Source organism: Pyrus communis, chromosome 9, assembly GCF_041283825.1.
Source record: "Pyrus communis isolate YQ-2024b chromosome 9, ASM4128382v1, whole genome shotgun sequence".
Classification (NCBI taxonomy): domain Eukaryota; kingdom Viridiplantae; phylum Streptophyta; class Magnoliopsida; order Rosales; family Rosaceae; genus Pyrus; species Pyrus communis.
Genome location: NC_142573.1, coordinates 13,466,352 through 13,491,920, shown reverse-complemented (window position 1 = coordinate 13,491,920; position 25,569 = coordinate 13,466,352). Strand labels below are relative to the sequence as shown.

Genomic DNA, 25,569 nt, shown 5'->3' with positions numbered 1-25,569 from the left:
ATGTTGCTTAATGAACTTAGTTTCTCAAATAATGTCCTTCAAGTGATATCAAGAGTCTAGGTCTAGTAGTTGTTGAACTTTTTGGGTTTTTTGTTCATAGCTTATGATTTAAATGTTCTAACGATCACAAGCTTTTTTCTCGCTTCTTTGCTTGAAAATTTGCCATATGAAAAGTTATAAATGTAGTTCATATGAGCATGAAATTTGGAGCTAAAATTTGGTGCCTTTTGTTTGGGGAAATCTGGCCAAATCCATGGGTGTATTTTTTGGGTTCTCATTTGTCTTGTTAAAAGAGTTTTAAAGTAACATTAGAAATCCCTAAATACTCTAGTATGTTATGGTGCTCTTATGGATTTTTCATGAATGTTCTTCATTGTTCTTGTTATGTTCTTCATGTTCATAACAAGAACGAAGTTTTGGAGCTTTTTTTATTCAAAATTTCTTTTAGATTTGTTTGTAATAGTTGATGTGAGTTAATTGTCACTATTCAATCATCACCTTACCTATCAACTTTTTAAATTTATATCTAGAATATGTACCTCTAAGACAATGTGATTGTCTGTTAAAGTGTTTTCCAAAATGTTTCACAACTCCATCAAATGTAGTTAGGAAGAAAGACAAGTCTTAACCAAGTTGAGATTTGGGGTTGTCATGCATATGTCAATTGACTTAATGCATGTGTGCTAATAAGCAATGCTTGTTTGAGCACAATCTTGTGGGATATCCTTAAATTAACCTTTGGATATCACTTCTATAGTCCAACTAACAAAGGTTGTTTATCGCGTAGTTCATTATAATCCTACGAATAGGATTTGCCTAAGATATAACAAATGAACGAGAGATAGAATTCAAGGAATAAGTTCTTTGAGAAGGCCACAACTAAATGATGATTCAACGTTTGGACATAGTATGGGCTTCCGAAACCATTATCAAGATAGCCTTGATGATATATTTCTAAGACCAGAAATTAGAAGATTTGTAAGTTGTTGAGATCCATCCATCATGAATCTAAGCAAGCTAGTGAGGGCTATAAGCATTTCATAAGAAAATATTAAATCATTTGGTTTCTTGTAAGGATGTGAATGAATCATTTGTTTGCTAGGTTTACAAAAGATTAGTGAGAGTTAATCATGTTCCTAAATTTGAACATATATATACGATATATTAAATTTTCAAAATGAACAGAATTATTCTTCGATAAAGTTATTACTTTAAGCATTCTATAATGACAGGACGTATGTGTTTGAGACATTTTCTATAGACTTAGGATAGAAATCTATAATGATAGATTTTAGGATATTATTGGATTATCTCAAATCCTTATTGATAGACAAAAGATGCTAGGAAGTTTCTCAAATGATAAATTTCAAAAGAAGGACAATTCCAGCCAGACAAGGAAGTCGCTCTTCTTAAAGGAAGTGTGTCATTTGACTCCCAAAGAAACATAATGCGTAAATAGAATCCTGTATGCATACACATAAAGGTTATTTATGTATTTCATATAGTATGAAAAACATTGATATAAATTCTACCTGGAACGGTACAAGATGATATCAATGCAAGCCCAGGATCAAAACCATGGCAAATGTCAAGTAAGTCCTTAAGTACTTAAGAAATGCTAAAGGATAGGTTCCTCAAGAATGAGGAAGATTTAGAGTAGTTAATGGAAACGTAAACGTATTAGATTATGAATCTAATATCAGATCCATAATTGGATATCTCTTTATTATATAGAGACAATGGATATCTCTTTATTAAGACTAAAGAGATAATTAGATGGAAACACTAAAAGTAGTTACTATAGTGTTGATTATGAATGTAAAATATATTGCCATATAGAAGCTTACAACAATTTTGTTTGGATGGGAAAGTTCATTTGTGAACTCTTCATTTGGTTCTGAACAGAAAGCGTCATTAGCGCTCCCCACTACAACACTAATGAGGCGATAGCTCAAGCTAGGGAATCAAGGTCTCATCAAGATCCAAACACTATTGAGAGACTAAACCATATGATTGAGAATCATGTATAATGGTGACATTGTTAATCTCAAGATTGTTTCTATGGATAACATATATATATCCACCAACTAGGCCTATTACTCAACTATTTGTTAAATGACTTCAGAAGAGGTGTTATCACTGACCACACAACTAAATGGCTCTATTGCAAGTGGGGGATTGTTAGAAATATGCCTCGAGATCAGCAAATCCAATGGTTAAACATCATTAAAGAGTACCGGAGGTAATTTCTTGTTTTCGTGCACACGCAACAAATGCAAAGCTTCATCATTACTAACTTTATGGCACCCATGTCTAAATCCAAAACGTCTCCACTACATCGCGAAGAATTGGATCACCACACAAAATTAGAAGACTAAATGGTACATATTCCAGCTTACTCCAAAAGGCATAGTCTTTAGATAACTATCCATCCTCAAGGGGAAAAGTTGCCTTTCATATACATAGTTAGGGGCAATTCTGGGACCATGATTTTTCAGGGCCAAAGTAAGGCTAATCAGAATGATGTTACCTTAGAAGTCCGGTATGGACTCAATAGCTCCAAACCGAGCTGGATTAGACAGAGTACCGGTGCCACCATCACCTTGTTATGGGGCAATAGGCGAAGTCTAAATGACTCCGCTACAATGAATATGCTTGTTCCGCAAGACATGAGATCTGATCTAGATATGGGCATAATCAGATTCCTCATAAGTCTTAAAGTTCCTACAATCTAAGAATTGTCGTGCATTACAAGTAATCATAACTCCTAAAATGGTGCAATTTCTCTTAGGCTTGCTCATGGTTGTTCTCCATTTTCCAGGTTGCTCGAGTTTATGCCTCCACCATCTATGATGGTGCACAAATTTGGTTATAATAGGAAACTAAGTTTTTTTATTTCAAAAACAAAATAGAAATCAACCATAAACCACCCATTAATGTAGGGGGTTGGGGGAAGGGCTAAGGGTGGAAATGGTTTAAGCCAGACCCAAATTTGGAGGGACCAGACTAAACTCATTTTAAAATGCAACAAGGTGGGCCAAGCCAGGTATAGGAATTATGAATGTTGGGCATGTTCTTCAGTGTAGTCATGAGCTTGATAAATTCTAGTTTTTGAATTGTTCTTCATGTCTTGGTATCTTCTACAATCATGTTTGTGGATGCAAATTTCCGCCTTCTTCTCCTTTGACGAAAATGCACCTGCAAAATAATAACACCTAAGATTATGACCAAGAGCCTCACGCGCCCATGATGAATGGGGGGGCTTTGGCCGAAGAATCTCCGATGCCAAAGTTGGAATTTTAGAGAGAAAGTGTTTAGGGATTTTTAGGGAGAGATTGAACTTAGGTTTGTGGAGAAATATGGGGCTATATATAGGGGTGTGGCCAGCCTTATTTGGAGAAATAGGGACCGACCACTTATGGTGGAATTCTTGATCTAATTGCAAGATATTATGTCAAATAATATCTTGCAATTAATTTGGTAATTAAACCCAATTTGAAAAGAATAATTGGAAGTTACCTTGTGGGTGAGGATTTGATGAGGAGTGAGGAGAGGGTTTTGAATAAATACCATTTTGATCATGTTTGACCTCGATTGAGCCACTATTGTCCGTTGCATGCGCGTGGGAATTCCAGTGTGCCTTAAGGGTAATTTTATCTTTTTAGCCAAGAGTCCACGAGTCGCCTCCATAATTTTCTTGATTATTTTTTGCTCCACACAAGCTGATGCACGTCATCATGATGCTTCAAATTGCCCATTGTTCCATAATCGAGCAACTTCTCTAATGATTACCTAACGAGCTTGGAGGATACCAAAACACTTATTCACATCTTTCATATACCCCTCTTGTTGTGCTACAAAGTGTTTTTCGTTCTCTGTGTCATTTGACATGGTCTTGACAAAAATGGTCCACAATGGGTTAATTTCATTAACTAAATAGTATGCTCCTGAGTACATTGCATCGTTGATTTCATACGCGATTTAAGGCGACTCTCCTCTCAACACATCAAAACAGGCAATTAACCAAGAACATTTAGGTCATTATGAGATCCTAGAACACCAAAGAAGCAATGCAAAATGTATGTATCAAATGATGGCACTGCCTCTAAAATGATACTTTTTGTAGCGTTTCAATTTTCGTAATCTCCTTGCCATGAACTTGGGCAATTTTTCCACTACCAAAAACCTCAACAATCAACTTTTTAAAGAAGCATTTTGAGGTCAGCTGTGATGGGTCGGCGAAGGTACTCTATAGTATATAGTGGAGAACTTATCAGGGTAGTCTAGTACAATGGATCTCTCCATCCTCTTGATCTCATCAACCGCGTCTGCAGCTGCCTTAAAAGTAAGTATAGGGCAGCCATCATTTTTTGCTTCATAAGAAGACCTAAAGCATGTTCATCATCCTTCTTCTGAACAAAGTAATTACCATAGTTGCAAACAGCAACCATGATGTTGTTGGACAAATATGGTGATCCTAAATCTTTTACAAAAATAATTTGTTGGGTAAAAACTATTTGGAATAAAGTAATCTTCCAAGACATTCGTACCTCGGTTTCCCTCACATAAGTTAGGGTTCGGCGCACAATCGGTTGTTAAACCACCTGTTTCTCGGTTGTGCTGATCAATTGATAATATCCCTTGCACAAATTGATGAGTTGATGCTTCTCTATGCATTTGGTGTTGGGCACGTCTTCTTCTTCATTCTTCATCTTCTCGCTTGTTTTCTTGCTCGACTCTCTTGCAACCTCCTTAGGTTAGACATTGTTGAAAGAACTTACTTTTCTAAGCATCTATGAATGAGATGCGTAGAGGGGATGGAAGAGGCTTAGTGTTAGTAAATATGGTGGTTTGATGGGTTTTTTATGGAGAAATATGAGGAAATTAGAATATTAGATAAAGACATGTGGCACTACATGAATGGTTGAGAATCTTATCAAAAATCTAAGTGCATGTATTAATGAATGATGACATATGGCACAATGGGAGTGATTGAAATCTCATAAAAAATCTAAAAGGATGATGACATGTGGAAGATGAGGCCAACAAAGCATAAAAAAATGAAGACATACATATATTTGTCAGTAGTAATTGACCTTACTTTTACCCCTTCTAAATAGGTGGAGTTGCACAAAAGCGAGTTCAAAGTTAATAGTAATGGCAATTTACATGCCCTTGCACTTGCCTTGTCCTTACCTTCATAAAATGGATCGACTTGCTCTAGAGCAACTCTATCGTTGCTTGTTGCCTTGGGGATAGGCAACCAAATCCACTCCCCCTCCCAAAACACTTCAGCCCACTTGGATAATTGGGCTTAAAGCGAGCTCGATGGAGAAGTTAGACAATAATCGCTTGGTCTAGCGCCCTGTCTATGTTACACAAGACTCTACAATTTAAATTATTAAAAAATTATAAAAAAAAATTGTAGAAAATTATAAAAAAATTAATTAATTAAAAACATAAAAAAATTATAATTTTTTTCCATAATAAAAATAAAGTTATCTTTTATTATTTTATTATTAAATAAAAATTACTAATATTTTAATACAAATTGCTTAGGCTATATAGTTTAGGGGTTGAGATGGACTTGAACAGTTACTATTCACTGTAGACAGTTAATGTTCATTTAAGGGGATTGAGTTGTCCATTGCCCCGGGGGGCTTACAACATTAGAAGTGCTCTAAGACCATCTCCAACTCATGGGATAGAGCTTAAAATATAAGCTTTAAACTCCCCCCAATCATCTCCAACCATTGGGTTAAAATAAAGAAAATATATCTTTAATCTAGATTCCCCCATAAATTAAGTCTGGCTTAAATTATTCTGGACTCACAAAGCTGTCAAATTTTAATCATTTTTTTTTTTGTGTTTTTTTACTTATAATCCAAAGGCTGTGATCAAATGAGATCAAATCTAACAGTAAAAAAAAAAAATATTTGACGCTTCAAAATTAAATCTAACATTGAAAATAATTTAAATAAATAATTTAAATCAAATTTACTTAAAACTTTATAATATATTTGTATGATTTTTAATTATTTATCGTAATTTAAATATTTTAATGTTAAAATGTTCATAAAAATAAATTAGAATAATGAACATAAATTTTATTTTCTAAAAAAAGTTACTGGAAAAAAAAATTAGGCTAAATCATTATTTTATAATCTCAGACTAAAATTTTAAGCTATAACTATTTAAAAAGAAAAACAGTTTCTAGATTATGACTTAAAAGTTTAAGCTTTATCCTCAAGAGTTGGAGATGGTATATAGGTACATTTGAATAAATTTACCTTAAACCGTACGACGTGTTCAGAGAAGTCAGTCACGCTACTGAACGAGTATTTATCAAATATAGCAAAAAATTAACCCTTAATTTCAAAAATATCACTTTTTACAAAAACTTTCAAATATATCCAATATTCACTTAAATAGATACAGATACCCTCAAATTTAACAATCAAATAAATTAAAGGTTTTTTAACCAAAATGGTTCATGAAATTGACATAACTCCTTAATATGGTCCTTAACAATGAAAATCAATTTAGTGTCCTTGAATTTGTATATTGTGAATCATTTAGTCTTTCTTTGAATTTGTCCATCGTGATCACCGTGAAAAATCTGTCAATTGCTCTGTTAGTACAATGATGTGGTGCCACATGAGCTCATAAATACAATCATATAACGACTGTGGATTAACTTTCAAAACTTTTTTTTATATTTAAAACTAAAAATAATATGAGTAAGAAAAATAAAAATTATAAATGAAAAAAGAAGTCGTCTTCTTCATTTGGTGGGTAAATCCAACAAACATGCCCAAATCAAAAATCCCTAAACCACCTAAACCCTTATTCTCTCACAATCCAAACCATCCACCTTCCAATCCAAATTTCCGCACAGTGAGATAAATTTAGTGGTTCTTTCTTAAAATTTTCCTTTTCCAATTGGGTTCAATGATTATAGAGAATTGATGCAATTCGGAAAGAGTTTATGCGTCCATGAATTGGCAGCCCGAGGAAGGGGGGCGCTAAGACTCAGTTCGAAGAAAAAAAGCGTTGAAGGCATGATTGAAATTTTGCTGCTCCCACTTACAATTACCACAGCGGCGCTCAATATCAGTGATGAGGGGGTCGAAAGGGATAGGGTTATGGGGGTGAAGTGTAGGAGCAAAGGTGAAGTTGGACCGGAGCTTGAGGCAACAATAGCTAAAAAGTCTTTAATTTATTTTATTGTTAAATTTGAGAGTATTTATGTCTATTTAAATGAAATTTTAAATATATTTAAAAGTTTATATAAAAACTGACACTTTTTAAATTAAAGGTTAATTTTTTGCTATATTTGATAAATATAGCAAACAGAAGCGCAAGCAGAACGACCTTAACCCTATATAGTTCCACTTCTCCGCCTCCGCCAAAACCCTAAATCGTAAACAGAAGCGCGCTAACACACAGAGCAGCAGCATCACCGATCGGCCATGGGTACGTGATCCGCATTTTTTTTCCCTTTTCATGTGGATTTTCTCGATTTTTGATTGGTCTGCAACGGTGGGTGAGTGCTGTGCAGGCAAGGTTCACGGATCGCTCGCACGTGCCGGGAAGGTTAGGGGTCAGACTCCGAAGGTGGCGAAGCAAGACAAGAAGAAGAAGCCCAGAGGCCGCGCCCACAAAAGGCTGCAGTACAACAGGAGATTCGTCACAGCCGGTAAGCTCATCGCTCTCACTTTCACACATTAAATACTTAATGATTTTTTGGGATTAGGGTTTCTTTGGATTTGATAAATTAGTTCAATTGAAGTCTCTGGGTGTTGAAATTTTGAAATGTGATGTTGGTCTTTTTTAGTTCTAATGCGTTTGAGGTGCTAAAGGTTGGTAATTTGGATGGTGCTGATAATTTCTGGTTCGATTTGCAGTTGTTGGATTCGGGAAGAAGAGGGGACCGAACTCTTCCGAGAAGTAAGGTTGCTCTGTGAGGACTTTTACCGGTTTTTAATGAGCGATTAGTTTCATTTTAAATCTGGATTGTGAAATTTTGTAGCAGTTCGATTAGCTACTGGTTATGTTTAACGTGTACCCTTTAGGAGCACTCTCTATGATGTTCAGATTGGGAAATGCTTATTAATATGTTCTACTTTTGACCACATGATTGTTTGGTACTGGTCTTTGATTTTAAGCTCTGATTTGCTCATGCCTTGTTGTTTCGTTGTTATAATTGGTTTTGGATCACTAATGCCACCTTTTTATGATCCTACTAGAAATTACTGTTATTCTTGTTTACGAGAGGGTTAAGAGATTAAGGAGTTGTCTGTTTGTTTAGAAATCTTAAGTTAAGTGATAATGTGTTTAGATTTCGGTTGTTTTCTCCCTTCGTAAACCCACAAGCCTTAGAAACCATTTTCCTTTAAAAGTTTAAACCATGGAATAGACAGCATTGCCGTTGAACTCCTTTCTCATACCAAACCATTTTCCTTTAGATTTAGGTGTTCCGTCTTGGAACAAGAGCTAGGGTCACACCAAAGCACAGGCCTTCCAAATTGAACTTTGGAAGAGACCCGAGTGTACAACAAAGCTGTAGCTAGATGTTGTGGTTAAATAGGAGGTAAAATAACTTCAATTTTGAAGTTTGAATGTGCTTATGAGGTAAGCAGTAGCATCCTGTTACACCCTTTGCTCGTAGTGGAACCTATCTCCTCATATTTGGTGCTTCTTGATGGAACAAGAGCTAGAGTCACACCAAACCGGAGGCCTTCCAAAACTGAGCTTTGTGAGAGACCCTAAATGTAGAGTAGAAACCCAGTTCCTGAGGGGAGTGGTCTTGAATGAGGTGTAAAGGACTTCACTTTTGAAGTTTGAATGTGGTTATGAGTCAGGTGGTAGCATGTTCTGTGCATTATCGAGCGCTTACATTAGTTTGAAATCTGTTAAGAGTTGAGATGGTTTTGCAATACATGACTAGAATTGGGAATGAACCGATGAGTGTATATGAGGAACAGAGTACCATTGGTGAATCCGTCATGATCCTCTGGATGAAAGCAGAAACAAAATTGGTTTCTTGAACATGAAAATCTTAGACCCTGCAGAGTGGCGTGTTCCAATTGTATGATTGTATCTAATAGTGTAGCAGTATGTCACAAACACTTGGCACGATGATTTGAACATCACTGCTGGGACTCGTCTCTGCACGATGATTCGAATTGATAGATGATGAGATGCTAGAGTAGAGGTCACCACGTTCGAACTCCGTAGTATAATAGCGAGATATAGGTTTAGATGTTGAAAGTGAAGATAGCTCTCGAGGCCTACTGCTTTTCGAGTTCGCCCTTTAAAGATGGCATCGCAGGCGCCCCGGAGGCAGGCTGGCGGGCGGGGTGGATTGATTGCAAGTAATACTCTTCTTCTTGGGAGCTGGAGCTGGTTGTGGAGACAATATCATAGCTTCTCTTTTTACCTGTCTTTTTATCAACAAATAATCATAGTTTTTGTATTGGTTTTATCGTTTTTAATACGAAAACATCGGAATATCCGACCATTCCTACACAAATTGGGAACATGATCCTATTTGGATTCTCTTTTAGGATCTTAGAGGTCAGTTCATCATATCCGTTCATCAATCATCCTATGATCAGAAATTATTTTAAATTAAACACAAACAGACTTAACAAAAGTTAATCGCACGATGTATAATGAACAATTAAGATGATTTGATCCATAGAATCCTCACAAAAAGGATCGTCATCCCACAAATTGTATATATATATTTTTGAATATTTCAGAAGTGTTGACTCGGATCACAAAGATCCAATGGGATTCGGACTGTCAAGTGTTTATTGATCTTTGTCCAGTGATGTCTACGTGACAACGTTTAAAAAAACAAATGGAGATAACAACAAAAAAATGAAAAGAAAAGGTTGGAGTTGGAGGCCTGCCAATTGCTGTCACGTTGTTGCGACGGCCGTTTCAGCCATTTAGTCGTTTCGTAAAGATTGAGAAAGGAGAAAACCAAGCGCTATGCTATGATTTTGCTCACACTACTTTGCTTACAACTACAAATCGAATACGCCGCAGCCCACCTCCGTGTGCGAGGGATTTGTAACTCGTTAGTTAAGAGCATTGACTTTTATACTTAATATCTCGAGTTCAATGTCCTCCTTCCGTTTAATGTTGTATTTTTATTTTTAACAAATAATAATATTTACACTAAAAGGGTGAGGGAGTGGGTTAAATGATAGGGATTTTTACCACATGCAAAAGTAGGAATAAAAATACTTGCAAAAGTACAAGGTCGTACTATAGCGGCTTAAGCAAAGTCGTTTTCCACAGGAATTGAATGAATAATTTGTGTTTAAAACCAACTCTTAATTAATTATTTAAAACAAAGTTTGGAAAATGTTGATTTTAGAATTTAATATAATAAAAACGAATTTTAAAATAAAACAATTAAAGAAATTAACTAGAGAACAATTTAAAGAAAATCAACTTGTAAAAGCCTAGAGTTCTGCCGTCCCCTTAACAATCCTACGCAATTATGAATTTCCACATACATGCTTTGAAGGTTAGGTTTTCCTAATGCATATCTTCCCCGTGATGTTCAAGCGAAAACGTATATCTAACATGCAACCTGTCTGTGATGTTTAGATCAAATATAAGCATGCAAGACTCATTAAGCCTTGTGAAAATCCTTTGAAAATCATGCAACCCTTAAGAGCGTGATGTTCGCCTTAAGTGAACTTATAATTACTAATCACAGGAAGCCCTCCTCAATTTCAGGGTGATGTTCCAACAGAAATTGCATCAAATTACTTGTCTAAAAACCTAATGGTCGTGAATCACTAAGACAATTAGATAGTTTTAATCGTGGTGATTAATAATTCAAAGCAACCATGCATCCATTCATAAGCAAATTAATAAAATCACATATTCATGTTAAGGCTCAAGGCTTCGCCCTACCAAAAGAACTTAGTTATGAACAATCATAATAAAATATTATTAAGAACAAGGATAGAAAACACCTAGAAAATAAACTTGAATTGTCAAAGGCTTGTGCGTGTGTTTCCTCCTCTCCTTCCCTCCTAACCCTAACGGCTAAAAAGTCTTATTTATACACTACAAAATAAAACCCTAAAAAGTCTTAGAATAAAACTAGGAAACATAATAAAATAATAAAACATAAAATAAAAGGTTTCCTATTTAAACTGAAATTCGGAGTTCTCAGAAAATTAGTCTTTTGACCAACCAAATCAACTCCGATGTGGCCCCAAAAGGTCTCTTTTGAAAGTTGGAGATGTCCCCTACAAATCCTCAGAAGGAATCTTTCTCAAAATATACCATTTTGACCTCCAAAATATCCAAAACGTCTAAAAACGTCAATCTGAAAAAGCTACACGCTGGGCCTTTATTTCGTCGTCATGGTCAAACTGCTTGGTAGAAAAATATGAAACTTTGACACAATCATCTTGAAAGAATCACGAACATCTTCCAATTAGAATTACTTCAAAATTCATCCGTTTGATCACTTTTTGCTCCAGAGGAAGTCGCATGTCCTACATTGAGAATATATAACAAAGTATCAAAATTTTACCAAAATAATCAATAAATTAATACTAAGATTAGGGTGAAATATATAGTATAATATGGACTCAACATTAAGCATTACAATGGACTTGCTATAATAATGTAGTTCAACTTCGTTCTTGGTAAGAATCAAACCTAAGACATTTCACATACAAATGAATAGGATTATCACCAGACCATAGTACGGTATTTTTTTTTTCTTTTTTTAACAAACGATATTATCTATATTAAGGGGATGAGATGGGCTAAGCCTCACAATGGACTAGCCATAATGTGGTTCAAATTCGCCTTTGGTGAGAATAGAACCTAAGGCCTCTCACTTATAAGTGAAGTACCACTAGACCATAATACTAAGTGGTCGTTTAATGTTGTATTTAAAAACCCAAGAAATAAAAAAATTTATTTTTTATTTTTTGGCTGCGGAAAAAAACAAGTAAATGTGTCAAGGGGACTGTATTTTCTTAGTTTGGGGTTAAAGTTGACTAATAATTGCAATGCCCTCACGGCTCAAGCGTTTGAAGAGGTATTACCCTTGTCGAATTTAATTAGGATATAAATGTTGTCAAATTGTATTCCCCCTATGTTATACATGTTAGTCAAACTGTTTGCCAAAGAGGTGCGTATGTTGGCGATGTGTATGTTGCTAAACTGTAAATATTTGTACCTAATTAAGATGTGTATGTTGCCAAATTATAAATATCAACAGTCAACTATAGTTTCATTCTTGACTGACTGTGCGTCGATATGCAAATCTGACCACATCACGAAATGATAAAAAATTAGGCAAAAAATTAAGATGCATTTTCCACTAAAGTATACCTGCCGAAACATTAACAACACCGTATAGGGCCTTTAGATGTTACATACATGTGGCGACCACACACTATATTGATTAATCACCTAACAAATGATGTTTTCTTAGACCTACCCTACTTTTGAAGTAAAACTTAAATTTTAGCTTCTAAACCCATCCCAACTTGCTAAAATCTTGAGCTAAAAAATGAGTTTGAACCTAAAAATTATTTTTGGATCAAATTTTAGTCAAGATTCCCCCTTGAGTTAGTGGGCTGACGCACGTATGAGAGTAGACATGCCCAAATTTTCCCCAAACATGCAAGCTTCACTCGTCCAACGGACTACAAGAGCAGGGCGCTGACATGGGATGGGTCACATGCACATGGGCGTGTTAGGCACCATTATGAGCCCAACGACTCTTTATTTCATCCAATGGCTGCAGTTATCCAACGGTCCAGATTCAAAAATAAAAAAATAAATCTAACTGTAAAAATAAAAAAAATATGATTAAATCTAATATGATTATAAATTCATTGAATTCAACGACTACAATCTAATATGATTAAATCTAACTGTAAAAAAAAATAAAAAAAATCTAACGGCCCAAAATTAAATCCAACGGAAAAAACAATTTTAAAAAAAATTATTTAATTGTTCATACAATTATTAGTGATTTTTCAATATTTATCGGAATTTAAATGTTTTTAGGTTAAAATCTTCATAAAATTAAATTAGGATAGTCTACATAAATTTTTTTAAGTTACTTTTGACATTTTTGGAGTGTTAATAACAGTTTCCTTAAAAAAAAAACCTAAATTCATTCTTTAATAATCTTGGGCTAAATATTTAACCCAGAATGGTGGCAGTAGAAAAACTATTTCTATGTTAAAACTTAAATTTTCTAGATTTTAACTCAAGAATTGGAGATAGTGTTAGCACATAAATAGTAAGTTAATACTAAATGATCCCCAAGGTGATTAGTGAAATCTTCTTTATATCATTATATGTAAAGCCAACAACCTCTTTTGGGGTCACAAGCTTCATCAAAAAATAGTTGGACAAAAATGTCCCGAAAATAAAAAATTTCAAAAGCAAAATAATGTAGGGGCATTTTCATCATTTTAACAGTGTTTTTTTAATAATTAATTCATTTTGTATAGTTTTTTTTTAATTAATATCTCACAATAGACTAACAATAATGTGATTCAATCAGTTGTTCATTAAAAATTATTTTCTCTATTTTTAAACACGTTCAAATCATCTTAAAAGGCGTGTAATGCCAGTTATAAAAAAAGTTTTTCTCAAGTGTATAATAATGTGATTAAATTAGTTGTCAAATGATTTTTTTTTTTTTGAACAAACGATATTATCTAATAGGGAAGGGGTGGGCTTAGCCTCACAATGAGCTAGCAATAATGTGATTCAATCAGTTGTTTATTAAATATTATTTTCTCTATTCTTAATGTAAATTCAACTGCTTTGGTTGGTTTGTGAGGGGTTTTTTCTAGCACCCAAAATAATGCAGGGGTATTTTAATCATTTTAACCGTGTTTTTTTAATAATTAATTCTTTTTGTACATTTTTTTTAATTAGTACCTCACAATTAGGGGTGGTTCGGTATGGGATACCATACCGAAACTAGTATCCCGAATCCCAAACCAAAATTTTTCAGGACGGGAATTTGAAGACCAATCCCAAACCAAATTTTCGGGAATCCCGAAATATTTTCGGGATTTTGGGACAAATCGGGAATCCCAAATTGAAATATGAAATTATGAATTGTTCTTCAAATATATAATTCAAGAACACATTCATGAACTAGGAATTTCATTTCATTCACACTACTATTTAATTGAACACTGGCATGCCTGACTGTTTTTATCATAGTCAAAATTCAAATTAATTAAACCCTTTTTGCAATATGTTGAGAGACAAACTAATCAAGCCTTCTAAAATCATCAACCATGGCAGCAGCAATAATAAAATCCACATGAATATCAAACAAAACATGAAAAATATGCAAGGTGTAGGGCATTCCAGGTTGCAGAGTATGAATTAGAAACTACTAGCATCAATTATAAAAGAATAATATATATATAATAATTAATATTATATATTTTCGGTTTGGTATGGGATTCCCGAAATATCGAGAAGCCAATCCCGAATCCCATACCGAAATTTTGGGATCGGTTCGGGATAGAATCCCAAAAATTTCTGGAATTTCGGTTTGGGAAATTTTTGGTTTGGGATCAGGATTTTTTCGGTTCGGTTCGGGATTTTCGGGAATTTTTTTCCACCCCTACTCACAATAGGCTAGCAATAATGTGATTCAATCAGTTGTTCATTAAATATTATTTTCTGTATTTTTAAACACATTCAAAACATCTTAAGAGGCGTGTAATAGCGGTTATAAAAAAAATGTCTTTCGCACGCACATAATAATGTGATTAAATTAGTTATCAAATGATTTTTTTTTTTTTGAACAAACGATATTATCTATACTAAAGGGGATGGGGGTTGGCTTAGTGTAACATCCCACATCGACCAACAGAGATAGGATGATGTGCCTTATATGTACATGCCCACCTCCTCCATATAGCACGAGGCTTTTTGGGAACTCACTGGCTTTGGATTCCATCGGAACTCCGAAGTTAAGCGAGATTGGGCTAGAGCAATCTCAGGATGGGTGACCCACTAGGAAGTTGATCGTGAGTTCCCAGAAACAAAACTGTGAGGGTGTGGCCAGGCCCAAAGTGGACAATATCTGCTATGGCGGAGTCGGTCTAGGACACGACAGAATGGTATCAGAGCCACCCTGCCGTTTGGTGCAAGTGTGTGAGCGTGTGCATGAAGGCTAGTTATATATAAAGCCAACAATCCCTTTTGGGATCACAAGCTTCACCAAAAATTTCTAGACAAATATGCCCCCAAAACAAAAAAATTCAAAAGCAACCCAAAATAATACAAGAGTATTTTTGTCATTTTAACAGTGCTTTTTTTTTTTAATAATTAATTCTTTTTCTACAATTTTTTTTAATTAATACCTCACAATAGGCTAGTAATAATGCGATTCAATTAATTGTTCATTAAATATTATTTTCTCTTTTTTAAACACGTTTAAAACATCTTAAGAGCCGTGTAATGCAAGTTATAAAAAAGGTTTTTCGCACGCGCATAATAATGTGATTAAATTAGTTGTCAAATGATTTTTTTTTTTTTGAACAAATGATATTATCTAAATTAAGGCGGAGGGGGTGGGCTTAGCCTTACAATGGGTTAGCGATAATATGATTCAATCAGTTGTTTATTAAATAATATTTTCTCTATTCTTAATGTAAATTCAATAGAATGTAAATGAAAATTAAAAGACTGATTTTATTATGTGAATTCAGTTGCTTTAATTGGTTTGTGAGAGATTTTTTCTAACATGATCTAAGATTATTCATTTACTTCAAATATTTGAATTTCCTTTGACATTCACGCATATAAATACATTTAAAAAGTGTAAGTCGCCCGTAGCACTCCGTAATTCAAAAAATGTCTTCTGCACGCTCGTGAGCATGTGCATGAAGGCTAGTTATATATAAGGTCAACAATCCCTTTTGGGATCACAAACTTCACCAAAAAATTTTGGACAAATATGCCCCCAAAACAAAAAATTTCAAAAGCAACCCAAAATAATGCACCAAATAATGTAGGAGTATTTTTATCATTTTAACAATGTTTTTTTTAATAATTAATTCTTTTTGTACAGTTTTTTTTAATTAATGCCTCACAATAGGTTAGTAATAATGTGATTCAATCAGTTGTTCATTAAATATTATTTTCTCTACTTTTAAACACGTTCAAAACATCTTAAGAGTTGTGTAATGCCGGTTATAAAAAAGGTCTTTTGCATGCGCATAATAATGTGATTAAATTAGTTGTCAAATGATTGTTTTTTTTTTTTTAAACAAATGATATTATCTACACTAAGGGGAAGAGGTGGGCTTAGCCTTACAATGGGCTAGCAATAATATTATTCAATCAGTTGTTTATTAAATATTATTTTCTCTATTCTTAATGTAAATTCAATAGAATATAGATGGAAATTAAAAGACCGATTTTATTATGTGAATTGCTTTAATTGGTTTGTGAGAGATTTTTTCTAACATGATCTAAGATTATTCATTTACTTCAAATATTTGACTTTCCTTTTGTCAATTCACGCATATAAATACATTTAAAACGTGTAAGTCGTGCGTAGCACTTCGTAATTCAAAAAATATATTCTGCACGCGCGTGAGCATGTGCATGACTGCTAGTTATATATAAAGCCAACAATCTCTTTTGGGATCACAAGCTTCACAAAAAAATTCTGGACGAATATGCCCCCAATACAAAAAATTTCAAAAGCAACAAAAAATAATGCACCAAATAATGCAAAAGTATTTTTGTCATTTTAATAGTGTTTTTTTTTAATAATTAATTCTTTTTGTATAGTTTTTTTTTAATTAATACCTCACAATAGGCTAATAATAATGTGATTCAATCAGTTGTTCATTAAATATTATTTTCTCTATTTTTAAACACGTTCAAAACATCTTAAGAGCCGTGTAATGCCGGTTATAAAAAAGGTCTTTTGCACGTACATAATAATGTGATTAAATTAGTTGTCAAATTATTATTATTTTTTTAACAAATGATGTTATCTACACTTAGGGGGAGGGATGAGCTTAGCCTTACAATGGGCTAGCAATAATATGATTCAATCAGTTGTTTATTAAATATTATTTTCTCTACTCTTAATGTAAATTCAATAGAATGTAGATGGAAATTAAAAGACTGATTTTATTATGTGAACTCTGCTCCTTTAATTGGTTTGTGAGATATTTTTTCTAACATGATCTAAGATTATTCATTTACTTCAAATATTTAACTTTTTTTTGTCAATTCACATATATAAATACATTTAAAATGTGTAAATCGCGTTCATGAACACGCACGTACATAAAGGCTAGTGTAAATAAAAGGAATGGAATTATTGGAAAATGAAAGCATCTGAACTAATAAATTGGTAAAGCCACGACACGTGCACGACGAAGAAGCCACAAAACAGAGGAACAAGGACACAAACATAAGGTATAACTTTTTGCTTTCTTCCCCTTTCCCATTGCGCCAACTCAAGGGACCAAAACAATAAAACAAAATCCTCAACACACACACCTTCCCTTCCCCTCTCGATTTTGCCACCACCCTCCCACACACACACACTCTCTCTCTCTCTTTCTCTCTCTCACTATTAAATGCTTTCTTCAGTTTTACTTTTCGTAACACCCCACTAAAACAAAACCAAAAGGTAAAACAAAACCAGTGGAACGAGTGACAGCCCCTTAAACCTCTCTCTCTCCCTCTCTCTCTCTCTCTCTCTCTCTAAATTTCATTCCTTTATTCAATGAATGAGAGCCGGCTCAAACTCGAAAGCAAAACAATTGAGGTGAGACAAGTGTGAACCGATCTGCGTTGCTTCCTCAAACGTATCCGGCATTGATTCATCCACATATTGCTCTCCTTTTTGCAACGCACATGGTACTAGATTCACTCTCTCTCTCTCTCCTCTCTTTCTCAAACCATGTTGCATGTTTTTTCTTATTTGCCAAGATAATGGGAATTCAAGCCTTTGTGATTTGAATTTTGATCCCAAAACTTTCCTTTTTGTTGATTTGAGCCTTGTTGTTTGGAGAAATCCCATTTGGAAAAGTACTTTTTGTTCCTAACTTTCTGATGTGATCTCAATCTTTTGTTGAATTTGGATGCGTTATGGGCCTCCATTGTTGCATAAATTGGAAACCCCATAACGCAAAATCCAAATTTTCTTCACTTTTCTCATTGAAAGTGATTTTTCAGAATCTGGGGTGTCCTTGTGTGATGATTTGAATTGAAAAAGGGGTTGTTTTGAATTTGTCATTGCGAAAACTACACAACCCAGAATTTGAATTTGAATTTGAATTTTTTTGTGTTTGGTGGTAGTTGAATTCGATTAAGATTTGAATCAAGATGCAGTCAAGGGGAGTGGTGGCATTGGAGGAAGGCAAGGATCCTGCTACTACATTTAAATCCAGCCATGCCAGGGCCTTGCCGTTGCGACTCGTTCAATTTCTTGTCATGTTTGTAGTTTTGGGTCTTGGGGTTTCGATGTTGAGTATGCACTCGATTCGGTTTTTCCCTGTTCAGCATGTGGCTCCAACAGCACCTTCCACGATTAGGCCTTGCTTCGAAGAGCCGAGTAGTTTAGAAAGTCGGATTAGACCTCCATCTAATCTGTTGCACGCCATGAATGACACCGAGTTGCTGTGGCTCGCTTCACATGTTTCTCAAATAAAGGAGTATCCGTTTAAGAGAGTTCCTAAAATTGCCTTCATGTTCTTAACAAAGGGACCATTGCCGATGGAGCCTCTTTGGGAGCGGTTTTTAAGAGGACACGAGGGACTTTATTCGATCTATGTGCATTCGCTGCCATCTTATAATGCCGATTTCTCACCTACATCAGTGTTTTACAAGAGACAAATCCCAAGCCAGGTAAATTTACTTTAATTGAATATGTTTCATGCATTTGGCCTGCTTGTTGTGAGTTGGTTCTGCCAATTCTCCTCATGTTGTGGTGTTGGTTTGGACCATTCCTTGCACAGCGTGCATTTTGCTTCCACGGTTCCACCTTGATCTATGTTAATGTACTGAAAGTGAGTATCTATTTTGAATAACTAATGCATTGATCAGTAGGGAACCTGTGGTTAGAAATAGTTTCCCCCGTTGGTTATCTACATCAATGGGCACCTGATTATCGATCATTAGATACCTTCGTATATATGCAGAAACAGATATGTCATTCCTCTGTGGCTTTCTAAGCATAATTTTCAGAACAAACTTGTTCTCATGTATTTAGACCTGTGACTATTTATAGTCTATGATTCAGGTTGCCGAGTGGGGAGAGATGAGTATGTGCGAAGCTGAGAGGAGACTCCTAGCTAATGCATTGCTTGACATCTCAAATGAATGGTTTATCCTCCTTTCCGAGTCATGTATTCCTCTCTACAACTTGAGCATTGTCTATCACTACCTATCAAGATCCAGGTACAGCTTCATGGGTTCGTTTGATGAAAATGGGCCCTATGGGAGAGGACGTTATGACGGACGCATGGCCCCTTTGGTCAATCTCTCTGATTGGCGTAAAGGGTCTCAGTGGTTTGAGATTAAACGGGAACTTGCAGTTAGGATTGTTGGAGACACAACTTACTACCCTAAGTTCAAGGACTTTTGCAAACCAGCATGTTATGTGGATGAGCACTACTTCCAGACAATGCTTAGCATCGAGACTCCGCATCTTTTGGCAAACAGGACCCTTACCTATGTAGACTGGTCTAGGGGCGGTGCTCATCCGGCTACATTCGGCAAAGCTGATATTACAGAGGAGTTTTTCAAGAGGATTGGAAGTGATACATGTCTTTACAACAACCAGCCAACCTCACTCTGTTTCCTTTTTGCACGAAAGTTTGCCCCGAGTGCTTTGGAACCCCTGTTAGAATTAGCATCGAAAGTATTTGGGTTTTGACATATCATCGAGTTCTAATTGCGTGTTCGGAGCATGTGAGTGTAGCTGAGATTGATTACCTTTTTACCCAAATTCAATAGGGTTTTTGAAACTTCAATGTTAAAGCATATTGTATGTATAGAAAAATAGGGCTCAAAATTAGGATCTTACAAAATTTCTGGTACAATAATGATCTGTTTTTATCTGGTTGTTAGTTGATCGAATGTATTGCTTCTGAATCATACTTATTCAATAAATTTACTGCCTCCCATTTTTCCCCCCTTCGAAAGACTTCATACACTTTTGCTTTCGTTAATCTTCTGATGCGGTTCCAAGTTAAATTTTGTGCTGCAGAAGATACCATAGATTGTAGTACCAAGAATGCTCGTACACTGAACATTGCCCGCTTTATTTGACAAATGTGAATTCAAAGTTACAGCATTTGATGAAAACTAAATGTTGATACATGATTGTATAATTTACTGACGAATGAACCATGCAATGCACAGTTGCTGCAGTATGAAAATCCTTTAGTGAGTATGAAGACTAGGTAATGTTTGAACGAAGGAATTAGTCAATCAGCCTGTTATAATTCATCATGGTGTTCTCGTTCTGGCAAAGGAACTTCCTGTTGAAACTCGAGCAATACCTAGCAGCGAAAGAAGCATGGAGTGCAGCACCATAAGGAAGTGCATCTTCGTTGATACAGAAGTAAGGTGAATGTGGCGTAGGTAGGGGTCCAAGTGCATCGTCTGCCATTCCAAGGAAGGAAAAGTATCCAGGTATTGCCTCTTGCTAGTATGCAAAATCCTCGGATCCCATCCACGGTTGATGGTCCTTGACCTTTTCGAAGCCAAGCATATCCCCAGCTACGTTTCTGAAGTGTTCGTGCAAGTCCTTATGGTTTATGGTCGGTGAGGACAAAGGTTTCTCATCTTCAAAGAAATTGACAGTTGCGAGGCACCTGTGTACCGATGCTTGTCCTGTTATAACCTGGCAAAAGAAGCACATCAGGCTATCATTATACAAGTAATTAATTAACCGATAAGAAGTGATTAACATACATATTACATGAGCAATGTTAACTGTTTTACCTGCTTAATCCGCTGCTTGAGTTGCATTAGGCTTTCCATTGTAAATGCACGGAAAGTACCACCTATTTTGACAGAATCTGGAATAACATTGAATGCATCACCTCCTTGAAATCTTCCAACAGTGATTACCTGAAAATATATGCTTTCAAATTAGTTGACAAGAGTACTTAAAAGCGAAACACCTTTCCAATTAAATTCCATATCACAAAATTTCAATTCTATACAACCGAAGACTGTAAAGCAATGCAGTTATGGTGGTTTCAGACAGTCACCGTATTAGACAACCGGTTGCTACAAATCAAAGTGCAGAACAATGCTGCACTAACTAGTCCTTGCAGTCATTTGATCGGGGAATGAATCTAAAATAGGTCCCGACTAAACCGTCATTGTTTAACACAAGCAAAGCAACGAGCAGTAATCGCTGAGCAATGCCCATTATATTTCAATCAGGTGAGTGTAGATTTTCAGCGAGAAAGGAAAAGTGTAAACAACCAGTACAGAAACCAAATAAGGAATGAATACCCATTGTATTAAGATTAGAATGGAAATGAGGGATTTTACCTGCAAGTCGAGTGGATCAGCTTCACGCGAGACAAGATGTTGCAAGCTGACAATCACATTAGAAGCTGCCAGGATCGGGTCAACCACGTGGTGAGGAAGGGCTGCATGACCACCTTTTCCACTTATTGTCGCTTCAAAGAAGCCAGCCCCAGCTAAAAAGGGACCGGGTCCGGAGGCCACTTCAGCAATAGGTACGTGGTTTGCAACATGCAACCCAAAAATAGCGCTAACATTCTCTAATGCTCCACCAGCTATCATTTTCTTAGCCCCTGCTCCTCCTTCCTCCGCCGGTTGAAATACAAGAACAACTGTTCCCTGTTGACGTTGAAACAAATATAAAAAAAAGTTACAACCTTATGAGAATCATAAACCTCACATTACGCTTTCCAGTTACGAAACCAAACGTGAAAATGGCAATGTGGGGGCAAACGATTTGTCTAATCCCGCAAGCGAATTCTTATTTATGCATACTCAGATCATACACCAAAGACATCAAAAAGCTGTTAAGTTTTACCTGCAAATCTTTCTCATGGTCCTTAAGGATCTTTGCTGCACCAAGAAGCATTGCAACGTGAGCATCATGCCCACAAGCATGCATTTTCCCTGCATTTTTACTCCTGTGCTCCCACTCCACCATTTCCTACAAATACAAAATCCCATCAATCAAATTATAAATTAATTGGTCTATCTATAACAAAAACTCTATCTACACAATCTACACATCCAAATCTGCATGGTCAGAGCATCCATATCAGCTCTGATTGCAACGAAAGGCGGTTTTCGGGTGCCAATGAAGCCTACAACACCAGTAACCCCAACTGGGTGTTTATATTCAACACTCATTTAATCCAATTCTGCTCTGATCAGCTCACTGGTCTCAAATTCCTCATAACCCAGTTCTGGGTTTGCATGTATTTTCCTCCTGATTCCCACCATCCAATCAAACACCTGGGGGTTCTGGGCAAAACTGAGCAACTTCTTAGGGATTTCTGAGACCCCATTTGAGCTCAGAGAGGAATCTGATGGCACGGTTGCTGGAACAACAAACACACGAGAGAGAGTTTCATGCAGAACTTCATGATGAAAGCATAAGAGAGAGTGAAGAAAAAACCAAATATAAGAGAAGAAAACTGATGGATTCTTTGTGCTGCTGAGTGCTGACCAGCTTGTGCAGTCAAAACTGCAAACCAACCTGCTGAATCTTCTAATTTTTCGCACGATTTAGTACCATTTTATTGTTATGGCAAATGTATCTGTACGTGTTAAGGAGAAAATATCAATTGGTCTTGTATTATTCCTAATCAAGCAGCCATCAAATCTAGTTTTGCCACTTCCTTGGCGTGATGAAGAATCTCTTTACCTGAAAGCCTAAATAATGACGTGAAGAAGGATCTCTTTCCCTAAATGGCTAAATAATATTGGATTTTGGAGGATTTTGTTGGAGTTTAAGAATCTAACATTAAGACATCTTTGTGCCAATCTTTGTCCTGCCATGGCACGTTTAGGATGTAGGATAACCAGGAGAAGCAAGGCCTTGGCTGAAAAAAGTAGAGCCCATCAGAACTCCTTCGCACTCTATGCAGCATGCGAAATTCTTGAAGATCAAGTTTAGCCCCGTACTACTGATTGTTAGCAGTTCGAAGCAGGTGATGAGTCTGAGAGTGACGGGGCCAGATTGCAGATGGTCATGTCATAACTAACCAAGATGCCCTTCAGTAGCATTTAGTACTACTGTCTAGTAGTATTCATCTTCACATGGAAATGAGAGGTCTTAAGTTCGAATCTCGTGAATGACAAATTTGATACCAAATTAGATTGCCCATTGTGTGACTTAGTCGATCTCTCTCTCCCCCCCCCCCCCCCCCCCCAGTGTATAAAAATATCCATGTACTCAAAAAAAAAAAAAAAAAATGCCCTTCAACAAGTTTGAGAGGGGAAATCTCAACCTAGGTCAAGGTACCAAGGAGGGATTCTAGTAAGGGGGTGTTTGGATTAATATTTGAATATTGGACTGAACTGAAGCAAGGCCCAAGTGCGCCAAAACGAGATGATCTTGCCCGAAGCCCAGCTACAAAGCTTGAAGCAAATTGAAGCCTTCTCAACCAAGGCATAGGCCATGTGCCTATGAATGAAGTGACAAGTGACAGAGACCAGCTCACTATCAACCAAAAAGCACTTTTTGATGGCCTACAGGTGTAAATACAAGATGACTCACTACCCCTGAAAGCCCTCGGCCAAGAGTGAAACTAAAGCAATCCGGCCAAGTTGCCTATAAAGGCCAAGAGAGACAACAGAATTATGGACACTCAACCAATCAAACAAACAACATACAAACTTTGCTGTCAAGCCAAATTTGCATCCAAAAAGCTAAAATCAACCTTGATTCAACCCTTTTAAAACAGTAGTTTCCTTAGGAAAGTTATCTTTTGTCTAGTGTAAAGCTCTGCTACCCTCCCTAGTGTTGTAGCATCAATTCCCTCGTGTAAAACATGTTTACCATCCATCACTTTTAGCATACAACCCCTGTAAACTCAAAGATAAGTGGCTGTAAGAGGTTCGACCTTGCCCAACAAGGTGAAATCTTGACCGAGTCTCTTTGCTTGCACTTTAAATTTGTAGATATGTTGCTTAATGTACTTTTCAGTATATGTTCAAGTTATTTCCTTCTATTTTCCACTTAAGAAGGTCCATTTGCATTCGAATCTAGTTAAGTTAATGAACTTGGTCTCATTAAAATAAACTGGAAATGAGGATATCGTTTTAAAGGGCTCTGGACTCCCTTAGTTTCGAGCATACAAGATTATGAACTAAAAGTCCTTGTTTACAAGGCAAGAAAAAGAACTTAATGTATACTTAACCCATCTGTGACAATCCCTTGATAACAACAAGTTTGAGTAACTTGGGGCACAAGTAATCAACTCAAATCACATCTATTTCAACATCTGTTATACTGAGATAATCTGGATTTAACTCCATTGATTTTAAAGTCTATAGAAATCCGAGTGTATTTAATGGTAATGGTAAAGAAATCTATAAAAATATAGGTGCAATCCGGTGATTTTAAAGTACTTTTTTTATTTATTTATGAAAGATTTAAAGTATTTTGGAAAGTAAATGTTTTGGTAAATTTTGAGTATTTTTTCAGACCAAAACAAATTATGACGTTCCCTCAAGATTTTAATGGACTTTACTTTCCCTTCTTTCATGATATAATCCCGCCACCTCTACTATCACCACCACTTTCATCATTTCAAACCTAACACTTCTATGGGTTGAGGCGACCTTGGTTTTCAAAATCGCTGCCCTAGCCAATATACACAAGGAATTGATATCCCCACATCATTTTTCTCTATTTGTACCTTCTGTTTAATTATTTCTCTTATTTTTTTTATAAATTCATTCAATTTAGAAGTCAGAAATAAATAATAGTGTAAAAAAAATGTATAAATCATTTTCATAAATAAAAGGATTTTTATCACAAATAGTCTCTAAAATTGACTAAACCTATCAAGCTGATCCCTGAAATTGAAAATCGATCAATGTAGTTCCTGAAAATTGATGATGCAAATCAATGTAGTCCTTCCATTACAATTTCGTTAAAATTCAATTATGTGCTTATATGTCACATATGACACACCCTGACCAAGATCAGGGCATGTTGGCCGTCACGTGGAAGTGACATAACCATGTGCACAGTGCGGAAGCTAATAAATAATAATAAAAGTACGAATATATAAAAACCAGCTATACACAAAGTAAGAACATACATGTGCAAGCGTAAGTGTGAAAACAAAGTTCAGAGCACGAAGACCTAATGCAGTCTGGGAGAAACAACACTACATAAACACACCCAAAGGTGGTCCTACACTGGTGATAATCTGTTAGATATGCCGGGAAAATCCTCTGGGGAGCCACCAAAAGTGCTAGCCAACTAGAACCTGGAGGGGCGCAAAACAGAAAGTATGAGTGGGCAAAAACAAAGCTTTT

The 25,569-nt window shown here is 35.8% G+C and overlaps 2 protein-coding genes and 1 pseudogene across 3 annotated transcripts; 2 read left to right on the top strand and 1 right to left on the bottom strand.

The window, feature by feature from the left end:
• Positions 1-7,332: 7,332 nt before the first annotated feature.
• LOC137740389 (small ribosomal subunit protein eS30z/eS30y/eS30x) lies at positions 7,333-8,135 on the top strand. Its single transcript, XM_068480265.2, has 3 exons — positions 7,333-7,476; positions 7,562-7,699; positions 7,908-8,135. Exons 1-3 carry the CDS (start codon positions 7,473-7,475, stop codon positions 7,952-7,954), a joined length of 189 nt encoding a protein of 62 aa, XP_068336366.1. The 5' UTR covers positions 7,333-7,472; the 3' UTR covers positions 7,955-8,135.
• Positions 8,136-17,514: 9,379 nt separating this feature from the next.
• LOC137740049 (glycosyltransferase BC10) lies at positions 17,515-20,209 on the top strand. Its single transcript, XM_068479837.2, has 3 exons — positions 17,515-17,928; positions 18,370-18,918; positions 19,313-20,209. The coding sequence occupies exons 2-3, from the start codon at positions 18,397-18,399 to the stop codon at positions 19,946-19,948; spliced, it is 1,158 nt and encodes a 385-aa protein (XP_068335938.2). The 5' UTR covers positions 17,515-17,928; positions 18,370-18,396; the 3' UTR covers positions 19,949-20,209.
• A 125-nt stretch (positions 20,210-20,334) lies between these two features.
• LOC137740592 (IAA-amino acid hydrolase ILR1-like 4) lies at positions 20,335-22,806 on the bottom strand (annotated as a pseudogene). The gene is made up of 4 exons (XR_015966851.1): positions 22,097-22,806; positions 21,583-21,897; positions 21,022-21,150; positions 20,335-20,920 (listed from the first exon to the last, which is right to left on the bottom strand). The product of XR_015966851.1 is annotated as an IAA-amino acid hydrolase ILR1-like 4 (transcript).
• Positions 22,807-25,569: the final 2,763 nt, after the last annotated feature.